Below are 16039 nucleotides of genomic sequence, written 5' to 3'. Positions count from 1 at the left end.
GAGGGAGTGAGGAGGGCAGGATTATGTCTATGAATGTGACAACCTCTGCCCTCAAGAAACTTATAGAATAGTATATTTCGTACTTTACAGAATTCTTTACTGCTAGATCCCTTTGTACGTATGGTCATTTCCCTTTATTGACAATGATTGAGGAATAATTGGTAATTTGGTTGCCTGAATGTTCTTGTTAACTGGGAGCTGTCATATATATCATTTCCAATTTTTGAAGAATTATAATATAATAGGGGTTAGAAACATAGAATTGGCCATACTAGTTAAGCTTTATAGATCTCAAAAGTTTGGTTGACTATTTAATTTAATCATTTCAATAAATATTTGCCATGTATTTTATGTGCAAGGCACTGAAAATGTATAAGAATACAAAAGGATCTTTCATTCATTCATTCACTCACTCGTTAGAAAATTTAAGAAATATTTGATGAGTACCAATAACGTTCCAGACATTGAATGATCAATCATTATCCTTAAGAACTATATAATCTAGTAGAGGAGATAAGGCTTATATAATGATACCACACTATAAGACATTATGTTAGAAACCCAGTAAAAGACATAGAAAGTGCTTTAGCTATTCACCACACATATTAGCAATATTTATTTGTTTATCTGGCCATTTGTTCTTTCATCAACCTGATTTATCTTTTCTTAATATTCCTTTATGGCTCTGCCATGCAGAAAGTTGTCTAGTTCCTTTAAAATTTTATCTTTTGGGTACAATTACTGCTATTTGGAATAGTACTATGGCTTACTTATTCTAAACTTACCTAACTCAAGTTTTTTTTTTTTTTTTAAATGTTAATTTTTATTTTATTTATTTTTTTTCCCCAAAGCCCCAGTAGATAGTTGTATGTCATAGCTGCACATCCTTCTAGATGCTGTATGTGGGACGCGGCCTCAGCATGGCCAGAGAAGCCATGCGTCGGTGCGCGCCGGGGATCCGAACCTGGGCCGCCAGCAGCAGAGCACACGCACTTAACCACTAAGCCACGGGGCCGGCCCCTAACTCAAGTTTTGAAATGTGGTCCCTTGTTTTATTACTTTAAAATATAGTGAAAAAAATATTAATCTCATCTAAGCCTTTCACAAGTTTATAGGTTTTGTTCACATAAAAAGAGCCCAATTTCACATTTTCTCATATAGCAACCCTTTTTCCTTGGTCATTTTATAAAAGGTACTCACTTCTAAAATCCTACTGAATATAATTTATTCTTTCTTGGATGATTTAGAAGTCACTTTAGGATGTTAACAGTGGCTCACAGTCATTTTTGTCAAGAGCTGCAGGTATAGGATGTAGAAGGCATTAAAACTGGATTGGATTCAATTGATTGCAGAATTGGGTCATGCTCCAAATGCTACTTTCTTAAATATATCAAATTTTACTTGTCATTTTTTATTTCTCTCCAAATTAAGAATGCACAGATTAAACTCTGGTTAATTTAGATTCACAATAAATTAGAATTTACTGTGTATACATGAATTAAAACATATAGTTACATTTTTACATTTAATATACTTTTAATTAATCTATAACAGCAAAAAGCTAAGTAAAGTACTTACATTAGCTGCGCCAAGAAGTATTAATGTAGGTCCAAGACCTATCGTATATATTGATCTGAGCATTATTGACACAAGAAACGGCCGAATACCCACAGGCTTGGAGAAGAAAAACAGCATAGATGTGCAGATTGCAACTGCTATCCAAAGAAGAACTGAGAACAATGGAGAAAGTGTACCTGTAAAATGTAGAAGTTGTTTATTTTTACTAAGAACAAAACTAGCAAATGTTAAAATCTTTGCCGCTCTATTTTATATAATATAGCAAGTCAAGCCATAAGACACTGAATTTCAAAACAACCCACTCTACACTGTATATTTCGAGGAAATGCCTTTGAACACATTACTTATTATTACATTTCCAGAAAGTTTGTGATTAATTTCAGGTTGCTTAAATACTCACTAGTTAAGTCCGAGAATTGTTCATCTTTCTCTCCTACAGGAGTTAAATGCTAAATACTTTCAATATAGGTATCTCACTTGGGAAACTTAATTCAAAATTTACAATTAATGACCATTAAACGTACAGCTAAATCATGTGGAATCTGGTATTTTTTTCACTGAACTCATACTTTATCTTGTTCTATTATTATCAAGTTTCTATATTACAGATTCCTCTAAAGAATTCAAAATATAGAATACCCCGTCTTTAATAGACATAAACTTTAACTGTTAAAGCACACGTGTATATACGTGTATGAGTGTATATACGTGTATGAGTGTATATGTGTATATACGAGTGTGTGTATTTAAAGGCCAACTCAAGTTCTAAAAAAAATGTTGAGCTATTTAAATCATCACAAAACAAAGTTTCAAATGTTTGAAAAATGAACTCCATTACAAAATTTCTTTTGAAATTGCCCAAGAAGGGGTTTAAAAATATATTTCCTTTCAAAAGAAGTACAATTCATTGACATTCGCACTGACATGTGGATTCAAGGAATCCCCCTCTGGAGGTCATGTGGTGCTGCATTTACAGAAGTAAATGAAGGAGCAACATTCTTGAACTGATTAGATCAGCTCTGGGACCTCAAATACATGTCTATAGGCTGATAAAGCAGAGGAGAAATAACAAAATGGAGATTTTCCACTAGTTATTTCTCTTGGTCACACCTCTTTTTAGTATTTATAAAATTAACTTCTGCATGCAAAACATCCCAAAAGCCTTGGTGTGGAGGGCTTCTGTATTATTATTGAAACCATGGAATTATCTGGATTCCTTCAATGAATGTTCATAGTGAGTGCTAATAGATCAAAAGTAGGTAGGAAGAGCCTATCAGACATCAAAAAACAAAACAAAGTCAGATAGCGAACATCATTGGTTTAGACATGTTTATTTTTGCAATGTTTGTTCTTATCATGCTATCTCTTAAAGCAAGCAGTGATGAAAGAAGGTTCGGAGGTGAGGTTTGTTCCGCCTTCTCATCAAATTTATGATCTGATAAGATTACTTTGAAGATGGGGAAAGAAAAGTGGTAAATTGTTTTGGAAGTTAGCTTCAATTCCTGTCCTCTGGCAATGCTAATAAAATGGGTGCCCAACTCCTGTTTATGACGACGTTGGCTTGTAAGCACTCTATATCTACCAAAACACAGCCCGAGAACCAACTGCGCTGACTTCACAGATCTCAAGGAGCCATGGAGAGAATAGTCTTCAACTTTCTCTTGTGCTTATTGAGACGCCATCAGACTGTAAGCTCTGTACGGGTGAGGACAATCTCCAGGCCAATCACAGTGCCTGGCATGTAGTAACAAATAAATATTTATTGATTACATGAATAAACAAAAACATTATCTGTGAGTTCGTTTGGAGTAAGTAACTAAGTCTCCAGTTATAAATTCCCCAAGTTGGGGAGCTTCACTCTTAAGTTTACTAAAACTGCCAACATCTCCCCACATTTAATAACTTTTAGCCAGTCGTTGGACTCTTCAGGATGATTCATAAGCAATGACTTGGTGTGACATTCTTTATTTTAAAAGTCTCAGTGTTGACATTGATAGGCACACTGTAGATTGTCATTAATGCCTGATCATTAACCATATCTTGACTACTGTTTCCCAGATAGTATCTGGCTTGCCGAGATTTCCCCTTGATTAAACAAGAAATTATAACCATGCACTTAAAACTGGGCATTTGATTCCTTTGTAGAAAGAACTCTCATAGAATCTAGCATAGTACTTTACACATAGTTTAATGCTAAATATGTACTTGTGAACTAATAAATAAATTTAAAAAGTATTCAAAATGGCTATTACAGTATTATCAATTGACAACTGACAATAATTTGTAATCATATTATGTAAGAATGATCATATTGGTTTCTAGCTGAAGATTTAATGCTAAAAACATAAACTGAAATCTCCTGATAAACTCTAGAGAAGATAGTATAGATTGTTAAAATCAATTTTTACCCATTAAGCGTGGGAAAGGGGGACTGTCTTCTCTTTTTAATACTTTATATATATGTGTCAATTTTCTATAATGAGCATGTATTACTTTTATAATGGAAAAAGTCTCTAGAATTCACTTTATACATTTTTAAGTCTTAGAAAGTATGAAATTTGTCCTTTATAAAAGAAAATTCAAACAGCAAAATTGGAGACCTCAATTCAACTCACGTAATGGGACTCTCCTATCTACCCCACACTGACTTGTTTATAGTTTTCTGTATAGAACATGCTGCTTCTTACTCCCTAATCTATCTCCATTCCTCTTTCTCCCATGTAGCCTCATAAGACTTTCCTGTTTCCCCCACCTCAGTCCAGTTAAAGTAGACATCCATCCATAAATCCACGGGTGGTCTTTACTGTTGTGCCTTACTCCTTTCTTCTCCCTTAACTAGATCATGAGCTCCTTGAGGACAAAGACAGTTTTACCAACCTTTGTATCTCTAGGGTCTACCATAGGGCCTGACACATAGTTGCACTGCATCAATGGTTGTTATTAAGTTGAATGCATTAAAATCATCTTGAAGAACTTATTTTATTTAACACAAAGCACTTGAGGGAAAATAGAATTACACCCAAAATTTGAACATGATTTAAAAAAAAAAAAAAACAAAACACTATCTGGATATAAGAAAGTCCTATGGCAGTAATTTTCTCCACTAACTAGTCAGTCTTTGCCAAACTAGGCAGGGATGGTTGGCATGGCAATGTTCAACTTCGGAATGTCCATCTGGGAGAGTCCCTGGCATCAACAGCTGCTGCTTCAGCCACAACCAGCAAAGCCTCATTCCTCAACTTTGGCACAAGTTTCTTTTTTAGAGGAACATATGTTAAACAAATAAACCAATCAACCAAACAAGGAAACCAAAAGCAAAACCTACAGCCACACAAATAAGCCCTGTCTTCTTGAATAAATACAAATAGAGCTCTTCAAAGCCTGGCAATGAAAGGAGATTTCTGCAGTAGCGGTTGGGAGGGTGGGGGCCCTATAAGCTGATCCTCTGAGAATCACTTTCCCCTTAAGTAGCTCCCTTTAACTACTGTGCACTACCATCCTGGTTGAAGTGAGACACCACTCTCTCAGTTAATATTATAACCCAAGTGTGAACCAGATATCTCGGCACAAGTAATTCCCAGTAGCTTATGTGTGATCAGGCTGGAAATATGCTTGGAGAAAGCATACACAGCCCATTCCCTCTGTCCTTACTGCCATATTGGCCTCAGTGACTCTGGAACAGCTTCTATTAGGGTCTGGGGTTGAGAAAGGTGGCCTATTTTGACTACAGGTCTTTTTTTTAGCCCAGGATTCATCAGGTGATTTTGTGATCAACTTCTATACCCAGAATCCGGGGACCTCAGGGTTGGATGGACCCCTCCTATTTATTATTTATTTCTTTTTTAACTTTTCATTTCAAAACTCTTTCAGACTTATGTAACAGTTGCAAATATAATACAAAATTCCCATATACCCTTCACCTAGATTCCCCAAATGTCAACACGTTACATAATCAAATTACAATGATCAATATCAGAACATTTACATGATATATCACTTTTATCTAATCTAGAGACCTTATTCAAAGTCCATCAATTGCCCAATTAATGTTTTTCTGGGCCAGGATCACACATTGCATTTAGCTGTCATGTCTCTTTAGTCTCTTTTAATTTGGACAGTTCAATCTTTCTTTGTCTTTCACAAGCTTGAAGAATACTAGCCAATTATTTTGTAGAATGTCCCTCATTTTGAGTTTGTCTGAAATTTCCTCAGTTTATGCATTTTTGGCAAATGATGCCATGTCCTTGTCAGTGCATCATATCAAGAGGAACCTGATGTTGTTCTGTCTCATTAATGGTGACATTAACATTGATCACTTAGTTAAAGCGATTTCTCCACTTTAAAATTACTATTTTTTCTGTTGTAATTAATAAGTATGTTGTGGGGAAATTCTTTAAGACTGTCAATATCCTGTTTCTCATTACAGTTTTTCATCTAACATTCACCTATTAATTTTAGTATCTATTGATGATTTTTAGTACTGTGATGTTTGCCAAATGGTGATATTCTATTTCCATTATTCCTGCTACATTTATTAATTGGGATGTTGTTGTAAGGAAGAGCTTTCTCTTCTCACTATCAATATGGACTCCTGGATTCTTATTTTATTTTATGGGTTATTATATATTACTATCAATACTTTTTTTCCTCAAAATTTCCATAAATATGGCCACTAGGAGGACTTTCAAGTTGGATCCTGTGTTCTTTGCCATGTCTCCATTATTTTTTTTTAGGTTATTGAAAGGAATCTTAATGATCAACTAATTCATCTTTAAATCATCTCAAAGTGCTCCTGGCAAGTAGTCATCCGTCTTATGTTTGACAAAATCTGACATTAGAGAACTTGTACATCCAGCACAGAATTTTCTTTCTCCAGCCAGTTCCGATGGCCAAGTGTGCTTATCAGTCTTAACTTTGTCTCCTCAGGCTTCTTAACTATGCATAGTAACTGAAGGTTAGAGACCCAGCAAATCCTGACCAAAAATTTAACCTTGTATTCATGGAGTTATAATTAAATAACTCATCTAGAACTATAATCAGATTACCCAAACATAACCTTGGGATTCCATATTGTCAAAATGGCAGCTCATGCCTTCCTCTCCCTCTCAGCACCATCCTCACACCCAGATCCCTAAGATTGAGCCTCCAACTTGGTTACTCCTGTTAACTTCTATTCAGTCATTTTTGAACAGTAAAGCCTGCATCTGCACCTGATGATGAAGCATCATGTTTTCCAGTCTTGTTTTTGTTAGTCCTACTTCTTTCTGAGGCTGGAGACTTACTCCAAACTCTACTATATATGTGGTTTCAAGTTCTTGTTCAACGACCAGTTGTATCAGCAATACCTCGAGAGCTTGTTAAAAAATACATACTTCTGGACTGCAGTCCTAAATCATTGGGCAAATCTTCCTAAGCCTCAGATTCTGCATCCGTGAGGTTGAAGTACTTACTTTACAGGATTGTCAGGAAGATTAAATGTAATTATGTATGTGAAGTGCTTAGCATTTTGCCTGACCCAATCTAAGCGGTAAACAACATCAGCTGCCATTATTATTATCAATATTACTATTGTAACTGTTACTAGTCTGGCAAGTATTAAAAATGTATCAGGTGTTCTACTTTCTCCTGAATGGGTAAAGAGTAGATGTCTAGAAGGGTGGCATTGCCCATTACCATTATATTGCATGTACAACAGGTGGCAGCAGAGGCTATATACATTGGCTCTGGTGGTCAAGGAAGGGATATCATGGAATGGAATTCAGGGAAAAGTGTATCCTGTAAGAAGATTTGTTATCTTCCTGTTATCTATATGCTTCCAACCCAATCATCCATGTAGAAAAGTTCTGAATTGGAAACAAAAGAGTTAACCTTCTATTCTAAGATCTGCCATTTTTAGCCTCTTTGGGCTTCCATCTCTTCATCCGTCGAATGAGAGTTTGATACTAGATGATTTCCAGAATTGCTTCCACATCTAAGACTTTAGGCTTCTATTAACCAGGACTCTACAATTTACTCTCAGCATTCTGTGTGCAGATGATACTAATTTATCATCTCATTCTGGACTTCTCTCCTTACAAGAGTTACATTCTTCTGTGTCAAGAGGGCTATCATCACTAAATGAGACTAAACACAGTGAAGAGAAAGCTATTTCCACTTCCTGCTGTATTTGCAACTTCTCCACAATGGATGGCCAAATATTCACTACGTTTTCATTTGCTCTTTAACTGAAACATCTGCTCCATTGCTGAATATTCTTCTGTTGGCATTGGCGTGCCTTCCAAAAAATCAAACTTCCTTATGTCCACTCAGATTATACCTAAAGGTTAGAACTTTGATAGCTGTTGTTATCTGTTATAGACCTTTGAAATGGCAAATTACTCCTGGATTCCCATTTCCCTTCCTGCTCACCTCCAGTTCATTTAAAAGAGGCTTACATACCTGTTGCTCTCATCACATCATCGCTTTTACTGAACTTCCCTTTGTAGTATTAATATTTACCTTGTAACAACAACAACAACTAAGCTTTATCGAATGCATACCAGGCACTGTTCTAAATGCTTTACCTATAACATCTCATTAAGTTCTCACAATAATCCTATGAACAGATGAGATACAAAAGCACCTGTGGTTATTCTTTGCTGATATCGCTCATCTTATCCTCCAAGCCATTCTTCAGATGTACATTCCAAAGTTATTTACCTATCGTATCCCAAGACTAACACATTTTCCCATGCACTTTACCAGACTTAAAACTTAATTTCCACAGTCCCATCCTTCAGTATATTTCTCCATTTCACTTAAAATGGGATAATTTCTTTTGTCTTTGCTTTTATAAAACCTCGTGTACTATTAGTTTAATAATATTAATTTCATAGTCAATCATCCATGTAGAAAAGTCCTAGATTGGAAACAAAAGTGTTAACCTTCTACTCTTCGATCTGAGATACTCTCTATTATTACATTCTGTCTTAGGCTGTACATTTAAAATTTTTTTTCAGATTCTATGTGTGCTCATTATAGAAACCTTAGACAAGACAGAAAGCAAAGCAAAGAGTGTAAAATATAAATTCCACTATTTAACGTAATCACAATGAATATTTTGGGATAACTCCCTCATTTTCCCATATATTTATATAATTGAGATGATATAGTATAAAAAATGCTTTCAGTCATAATAATTAGGTAGAAATAATAATTTTTTTCATTGTCTTATTTGCCAATATATAATATAGCTTTAATAGCCCTTCTGTATACGAGCTTTTTGAAAAATAACATTTCTATTACTGTAGTTTTCTGAGCACTCTACTTACCATCATTCTCTACTTCCAATGAATATAGAAAAACCTATTTAACAAGAATTAAATTATTATTATTTTGAAGCTCTAAATAGCTAAGGAATGCATTGAGTATTATTTTTAGAACTTTAAAATATTTATCATTTAAAGAAAGACAAGCACTTGCCTTCATCTCCATCATCCCCAAATGGGTAGAAGAGAGCAACAGCTAAATTGATGAACACAGCCAAGTTGAAGGAAATGCTCCCCCAGAGAGATATGTGCCTCGAGAACCAGAACAGCGCAGGGTTATCTAGTAAGCAAGAAGTGCAATGAGATAGAACAGAAAAATAAATTTTGGTTTCAACACAAGACTCTACTGAAATAATATTTTACTAAACGCATTTTTGTGAACTAGTATAAAAGCACATTTAAATAAACATTTACTATGACTTATTTTAGAAAGTTTATAATCAATAACATAAGGGAGTTATCTGTTTGATTCCGTCTTTATCCTTTAGCCAATTTACACCTAAACCATTGTAGAAGAGTGAGTAATTGTGCAATTGCTAAAGATGGTGAGAAAAGATGATCCTGTAATAATTCTCTTTAATATATTCCTAGAGCAGATTAGGGGAAAGACAAGTTAGCGGCTGCCTGGGGCCTCCTTTAATGGAATGGTATACATCACTGTATAATTTAGTAATATTGATAAATTGGTCCCACTCCTATGCCTTAAAGTCAAATAAAAAACCCAAACTCCTAGCACAGATACCTCTCTGATGAAAATTCCCATGACACAGTCACAGTTACCCGAAACTTTGAAACTTAATAGCATGGCATAGTAACGCTTACTAGCAACTAGTGATTTATATTATCTAAATTTTAAACATTAATGCTTTCTAAGAACTTGTTGAATCTGCAACAGCAGAAGAAAATATAAGATACAATAAGCACTACCAATAAGTAAGAGAGGTCTTGCTGAATATTTTCAGAAAAGGGATTCTGTTTCTGGCATCAGAAATGAATTAGTAAATGAATCTACTGAATACAGTTTATATCAACCAAAAATCAGTTCTTTCTACCTCTCCTAAACAACGAAACAGATACGTAAAGCACATAAGTTTGAAATGGAGCCAACTTTACTAGCCTACCCTCGGTACCCACATGACTTCTTCAGGTCTTGTCCATTCTCTACCTCTTAATATCATAACATCAGGTTAAAAATATTAGAGTTAATGGAGGGGGAAAGACACAGCGATTTTCACAGAGAAAGTATACACTTTTCAAATTATGTTCTGTGCATTCCAATCTGGGGTCTGCTGCTTTACTTATAAACTGCTCTTCCCTTCAGTACATCTTATTTTCCTTTTCTTGGAATGGAGCATTCCAACACTGGAATACGCTATGATTAGCTGTGGCATTTAGTTGACTGATGGATCATAAATTGTAAACACCTGCATCTCCACCATTCCTGAATGAGAAGTCCTCACTTTTAAAAGCAGAATATTAAGACAAAATTAGAAGATATTGATGCATAGATTTGTAATCACAAATTCTTACTTACAAATCCACCAAATGAATGAGATTCTGTTTATAACCTCGTAAGTCGCTTCCCAATTTTAAAAGCAAATGAACACTGAAAATTAGGATTTGTTTTTTTTGAAAAATGACAAAACATTTATCCAAAATAACAGACCCCACAAGAACTAGTTCATTATCCAGTTTACTTTTTTTGTCAAGGAGAAAATGTATTATTTTCAAGTGTCCCAAATAAAATTGTGGAGTCTTCATATGTATTCCGGAAACCCAAAATTGGCTCTGAAATCCATAAGGTTCTACATGGTAAAACGCTAAAGGAGAGTTAATTTACTTATGTTTTTCAAACATTCTACTTCTTAATCCTGAAAATGCATGCCACAATCTTATATCCGAAGATGGTGTTTCTCAAGCTCCACTCAAATTCATGAACCACACTCATTAAAGTTCCTAGAAAACCTCAATGATAAAAACTGTTTAATAGAGGTGTCCAGAATGTATGTCTGCTTGTCTGGAAAATTTCCCCAAAAGACAGAAAAAACCTAATCAAGAATTTCCCCATATAAATTTTTGTTAAAAATTCATGATATTCTTTATCTGGGAAAATAAAGTTTATTTTAAACTTTAAAATTTTTAAATTTTAAAATTCAGTACTTCCAAATGGACTTGACTCCTGAAATATAAGTAACGGAAATTATATTATGCTCATTTTTAACTGTAAAATTATAACATTGCTCTATTTGAATACAAGTGTCACAAAATTTTTAGTTTGAGTTGGCGAGGTAAAGATACGTTGAAAGAAAGAATGACTTTCAGAGAAACATTAAACAATCTACTCAATCATAAGATCATAAGACAACAGAGGATGAGCATGCTGGTGCCGATGTCTCTCCATCCCATTCACTGATGGTTAAGGCCAGTCAGGGCCTATTCATGGACTTCAAACCTGCAGCTGTTCAACAGTTGAAACATACAGCTGCAACCTTGTATTTCATAATATTTATAAAATTATAGGATCAGCACTAAAAGATGATCTAATTAGTCAGAGTTTTCTGTTTGCATTAAGCCTCAGGTGTCTCGGCTCAAGTTGTAGACTGGGCTCACATTCTTAAGCCTATAAGTGATTTCAGTAACATCAGATGGCAAGAAATTAAAAACCAATTTAAATGAATGCTGTCATGTATCCCAAAGGACCAATTTATCTATCGTTATGCTCAAAGCTAACCATTTTATTTTATTGTACTTACTCCTGATTTTCTTCTGCCACTTCATTTCATTGTAGAGATCCTCTGTTTGCTGGAAAAAGTCATTCACTTTACTTCCTTGTTCATCCCTTTCAGTTGTATTGAACACACGGTACTTGGATTCTCGCGTAAGGTATTCACATATATTGGGGACGGGAAAAACTATCTGTTCCATGGTCCTATCGTGTCGAACAATCTGAAAACATTAATTTGCATTTGTTTTAGCCTTTGGACACCTTAGTCTAAGACTATTTTTTGTTTTTAGCATGAGTTTATTAATGATATTTTATGAATTCAGTTATGAAAAACTGAACTATGCCAACTTGAAGTATCTAAAATAGTCCTTTACTGTACTACTTTACATTTTTCTCTTTAAATAAATTAACTGACTAGTGTATCATAAATACTATACTTTGTCACAAATAACAAAAACCAAAATCTTTATTCTTTCTGAATTAGCATTAAACTTTTGCCACCCATTTTTATTTTCATGAAGTATATCAGAGAACTAAGAGTATCTTTATTAGCAAGTGATTGGCTACATAAGCTTAAACACAGCACTTGGTATATTTGTATCTTGTTCTTAGCCTGTTCTTCCTAAAAAGGGCTGTTGAGGAACAAATGACATACTCAACACGACATGCCCTGAGTTCTACAGAGAAAGGTACCTTACATCATTAAAATATTTTCCTATTCATGGCAAAACAAATTTTTGTAGGTATAATATTCATTTAAGCATATACTCAGATGTAAATATTCATTATTTTGAACTTCTCTTATTTGGTATTTGTTTAACTTTAGACAAAAAAATAGGCTGAATATTTTCATACAGCTCCACTATGTAACAAGGGTTTATGAGACTGAATCTCAAGGTTCATGTTTATATACTCTGCCTAGCCCTTAAAAACGAATCAGGATTGGTTTAAGCCAGAAGAGTCATTCTATTTCCCTTTTCCATTGACTAGTATGGTGGTGAGCATGTGACCTAGTTTCAGAAAATGAGGCATAAGGAGAAATATCCTTGAGGGGAGGGGGCTTCCAGGAAAGATTCTGCTTCCTGAAAGAGCAGAGAGCCACATGAGACAAACAAAATAGTAACAACAAAAAACCAAGTACACAACACAAAAGTTCTTTTTTGCCTGTACCTTCTCTCTCCCTACTTAGAACAAAAGGTAGTGTAAGAGCATGATAGGGTTGCCATTTTGCAACCATCAGGTGAGATATCAGCATAATAAGAAAGAACTTATTAAGGAAAAGCCTACATGTTTGAAGACATCATTGAGTCGTTGAATCAATTACAGAACTACTGGTACCTCCAGACTTCCCACTATGTGAAAAAGTCAAATATTTTTATTGTTTAAACAATTCTCAGGCTGGTATTTTGTTACCTGTAACTGAAGCTATCCTAAATGACACGTTATATATGTAAACTACATACTGGAATACTATCATAAAACAAACAAGATGAAATTTAGTAACGGTATATAAAAATTCCTGAACATAGGTTAAAAAAATCAATTTTTTTAAGGATAAAATTGGACTTATTTAGTATGGTAGGCAACTATGTGGATAAAAATAAGGTTTACTTGACCCAAGAGCATCAAATGTTTAAAAAAAAAATCTCAGTGTGCATTTAAGAAATAGTGTCTTGATTATTATAAGCCAAGCTATTCAGTCTCTTCATGAAATATTATGTTTGATTCTGGTTGTCACATTTTACAATGGGCATTGACAAACTGGAGGGATTACTGAATGAAATGGGAATGTCTTAACTGCAAAAAGCCAAGGATGGATAATTTTTTCAATGTATTTATTCAACAAATGCTTATCCAGTCCTTAGGTGAGAAGCTCTGGGGAATTCAAAGGGAAAAAACAACATGAACCCCACTCTTTAAAAGCTTGCAGTTTATTAATCATGATGGTTCTTCAAATGTTGGATCCAAGGTAGTATGCTGACAGGGGAGCAAATGCTCTGAACAGTGGTTAAACATTAAGTGGGTAGTGTGTACTCTTCATGGAAAAAAAAAAAAACCTTTCTAATTATTAGAGTTGTTCCAAATTGGTTCATGCCCTCCTGAAGTAGTGAGATCTCTATCACAGGAAGAATTTAAAACAGAAGCAGGATCATTATAGAGCAAATCCTCCTTGGATGGGTGAGTAGACCAGGTAATCCACTAGGCCCTTCCTATTCCCCAGGGTCTTTGAGTCTATAAATTATGAACAAACTATTATTTTCAACACTATGTATTATTGTGGTTATGCTCCAGGCAGTGTTCAGTTTTGGAAATACAAAGATGACTGAGACTGTCCCTTGCCTCAAGGTAGGGGACAAGTGACACATAAGAAGCTCACAATATGTCACAATATTCCAATGTAATATATTAAACTAATAGAATGATCAAACTACTGTGGGAGCATAGTAGGACGAAATTAATGAATGCCTGAAGGAAGGAGGGGAGGCCTCTCTGAGTAGGACATATGAGTTGGTCTTTGAGCATGAGAATTGGTCAATGTGAAGAATTTATTTTATTTTATTTTATTTATTTATTTATTTATTTTTCCCCCCAAAGCCCCAGTACATAGTTGTATGTCATAGCTGCACATCCTTCTAGTTGCTGTATGTGGGACACGGCCTCAGCATGGCCAGAGAACCGGTGCGTCGGTGCGCGCCCGGGTCCGAACCCGGGCTGCCAGCAGCAGAGCGCACACACTTAACCGCTAAGCCATGGGGCTGGCCCAATGTGAAGAATTTAGATCATCAGCTCAGACCACTCCTTTGAACCCTGGACTTTTATATCCAACATCATAGATGCCTCAAAGTCACCTCAAATCCAATTTATCCAAGAATCGACAAACGATCTTCCCCTAACTTTTAACTGCCAAAGCTAGAATATTCTTGCATAACTCCAATTGCTGTCCATTTATTCAAACCAGAAGCCCAAGGAGCATCTTTTTCCATATCATTTCCCTCACCTTACACGGGCAATATCTACATATACCATATGGTATACCATATACATATACATATGGTATATGTATATTTTTCTCCAATCTAGATTCTCATCTTCAATACCACCATCTCTCACCTTCTCTACTACAATATCTTCCCATCTGATCTACCTGCATTCCTTGCCTCATTCTCTTTTCCAATCCTTTCTCCAAACAGCAACTACAGTAATCTTTTGAAAAAAGCCATCCCCCTCCTCTGTTCTTTCACACCTCCCCTTCATTTATTTCTACCTGAAATCCATGCCCAATCTTTAGCAGAGAGGAACTTTACTCAATCTTTAATATATTTTTTATGGCAATCTTCTCTGAGAAATCTATCCTGAAATTCCCCAGGCAGAGTTAATTACTGTTGTCTCTACATTTCCTAGGCCCTTTGTTTATACACTTACTACACAGAATTATTTTCTATATGTGTATGTAGTTAGTAGAGAGTAAATGCTCAGTAAACATTTTCTGAATTTATATATTTATAGCTAAATCCTTCCTCACTGCTGGAAAACCAATAAAAGTCCAACTTCAATAACAGACCCCTCTCTTACACACAGGTATTAACACAACCCCTACCTCTGGCTTACTCATTCTACCGCTATTCCTGATCTCTTCTAATCACCTAGCTTTGCACTTCGGCTTTTGGGACCTTCCTCAGAAGCCTGGTGGTTTGATGATCTATTTGTATCAAATTTCTCCAGCTTCCTGACTTTGCCAACTGCGCAGTTCCTAAGCACGTGATGTAGTAAGCAATGTTTTTGCTGCTTGTCCAGCTCATGGGTTCTACTAGGTCAAGTCTCCCATCAAACCTGCAGTAGCATTAATGTTTATAAACATGAAGAAGGGATCCATTTTGTGACACAAGGTAATAATGCTCATTATTCCAAAGGTTTGGTGGTAGTAAACAATAAGACAGTAATTATGTATCTTGAGAGCTAACAGCAGTGATGCCCATCATGCACTCCGCTGAAAACCAAAAAATATCTGCCAAAGTGAATGAATGTGTGAATGTAAATTACAAGCGACAAGCCTCAACTACTCAGCTCACTTCTGCCTGATTAGCTCTGCCAACTAGTGTCAAAATGATACTATAGCTAATAGATGACAGCCAGATGGGTCTCACAACACATAATAAGTCCATGTTGCCCTGCACCTCCTGAACTGCCACCAGCCACTAAATAATGTCTCATTTATGTGGGGCGGGGCGGGGAGGGGTCAATTGCTGCTTACCGAAAATGGAAACTGTTAAACCGTTCTAAGTTTAAGTTATCACTATGAAAACTTTATTAGCGCCTTCCATGTTTCCTATACTTTTTAATACTTGCTTACACAGAGATTTCTATTTTAATAAGCCTTCTATAGTTTTTAAAAATAAAACTTTTTCTTGAATGATAGCTTCTAATATAA

General features: G+C 35.3%; 1 protein-coding gene across 1 annotated transcript in view; it reads right to left on the bottom strand.

Moving 5' to 3' along the window:
- The window catches only part of ITPR2 (inositol 1,4,5-trisphosphate receptor type 2), a 472032-nt gene that overhangs the window by 95620 nt on the left and 360373 nt on the right, over positions 1–16039 (bottom strand). Inside the window, exons 47-49 of the mRNA XM_058558623.1 lie at positions 11639–11831; positions 9040–9165; positions 1579–1754 (exon numbers count right to left, since the gene is read on the bottom strand). Of these exons, the coding sequence (XP_058414606.1) occupies positions 1579–1754; positions 9040–9165; positions 11639–11831 (495 nt within the window). The remainder of the gene's footprint in view (positions 1–1578; positions 1755–9039; positions 9166–11638; positions 11832–16039) is intronic.

This window comes from Diceros bicornis, chromosome 17 (assembly GCF_020826845.1).
Source record: "Diceros bicornis minor isolate mBicDic1 chromosome 17, mDicBic1.mat.cur, whole genome shotgun sequence".
In the NCBI taxonomy this organism is placed as follows: domain Eukaryota; kingdom Metazoa; phylum Chordata; class Mammalia; order Perissodactyla; family Rhinocerotidae; genus Diceros; species Diceros bicornis.
This window is presented reverse-complemented; position numbering and strand designations above follow the sequence as displayed.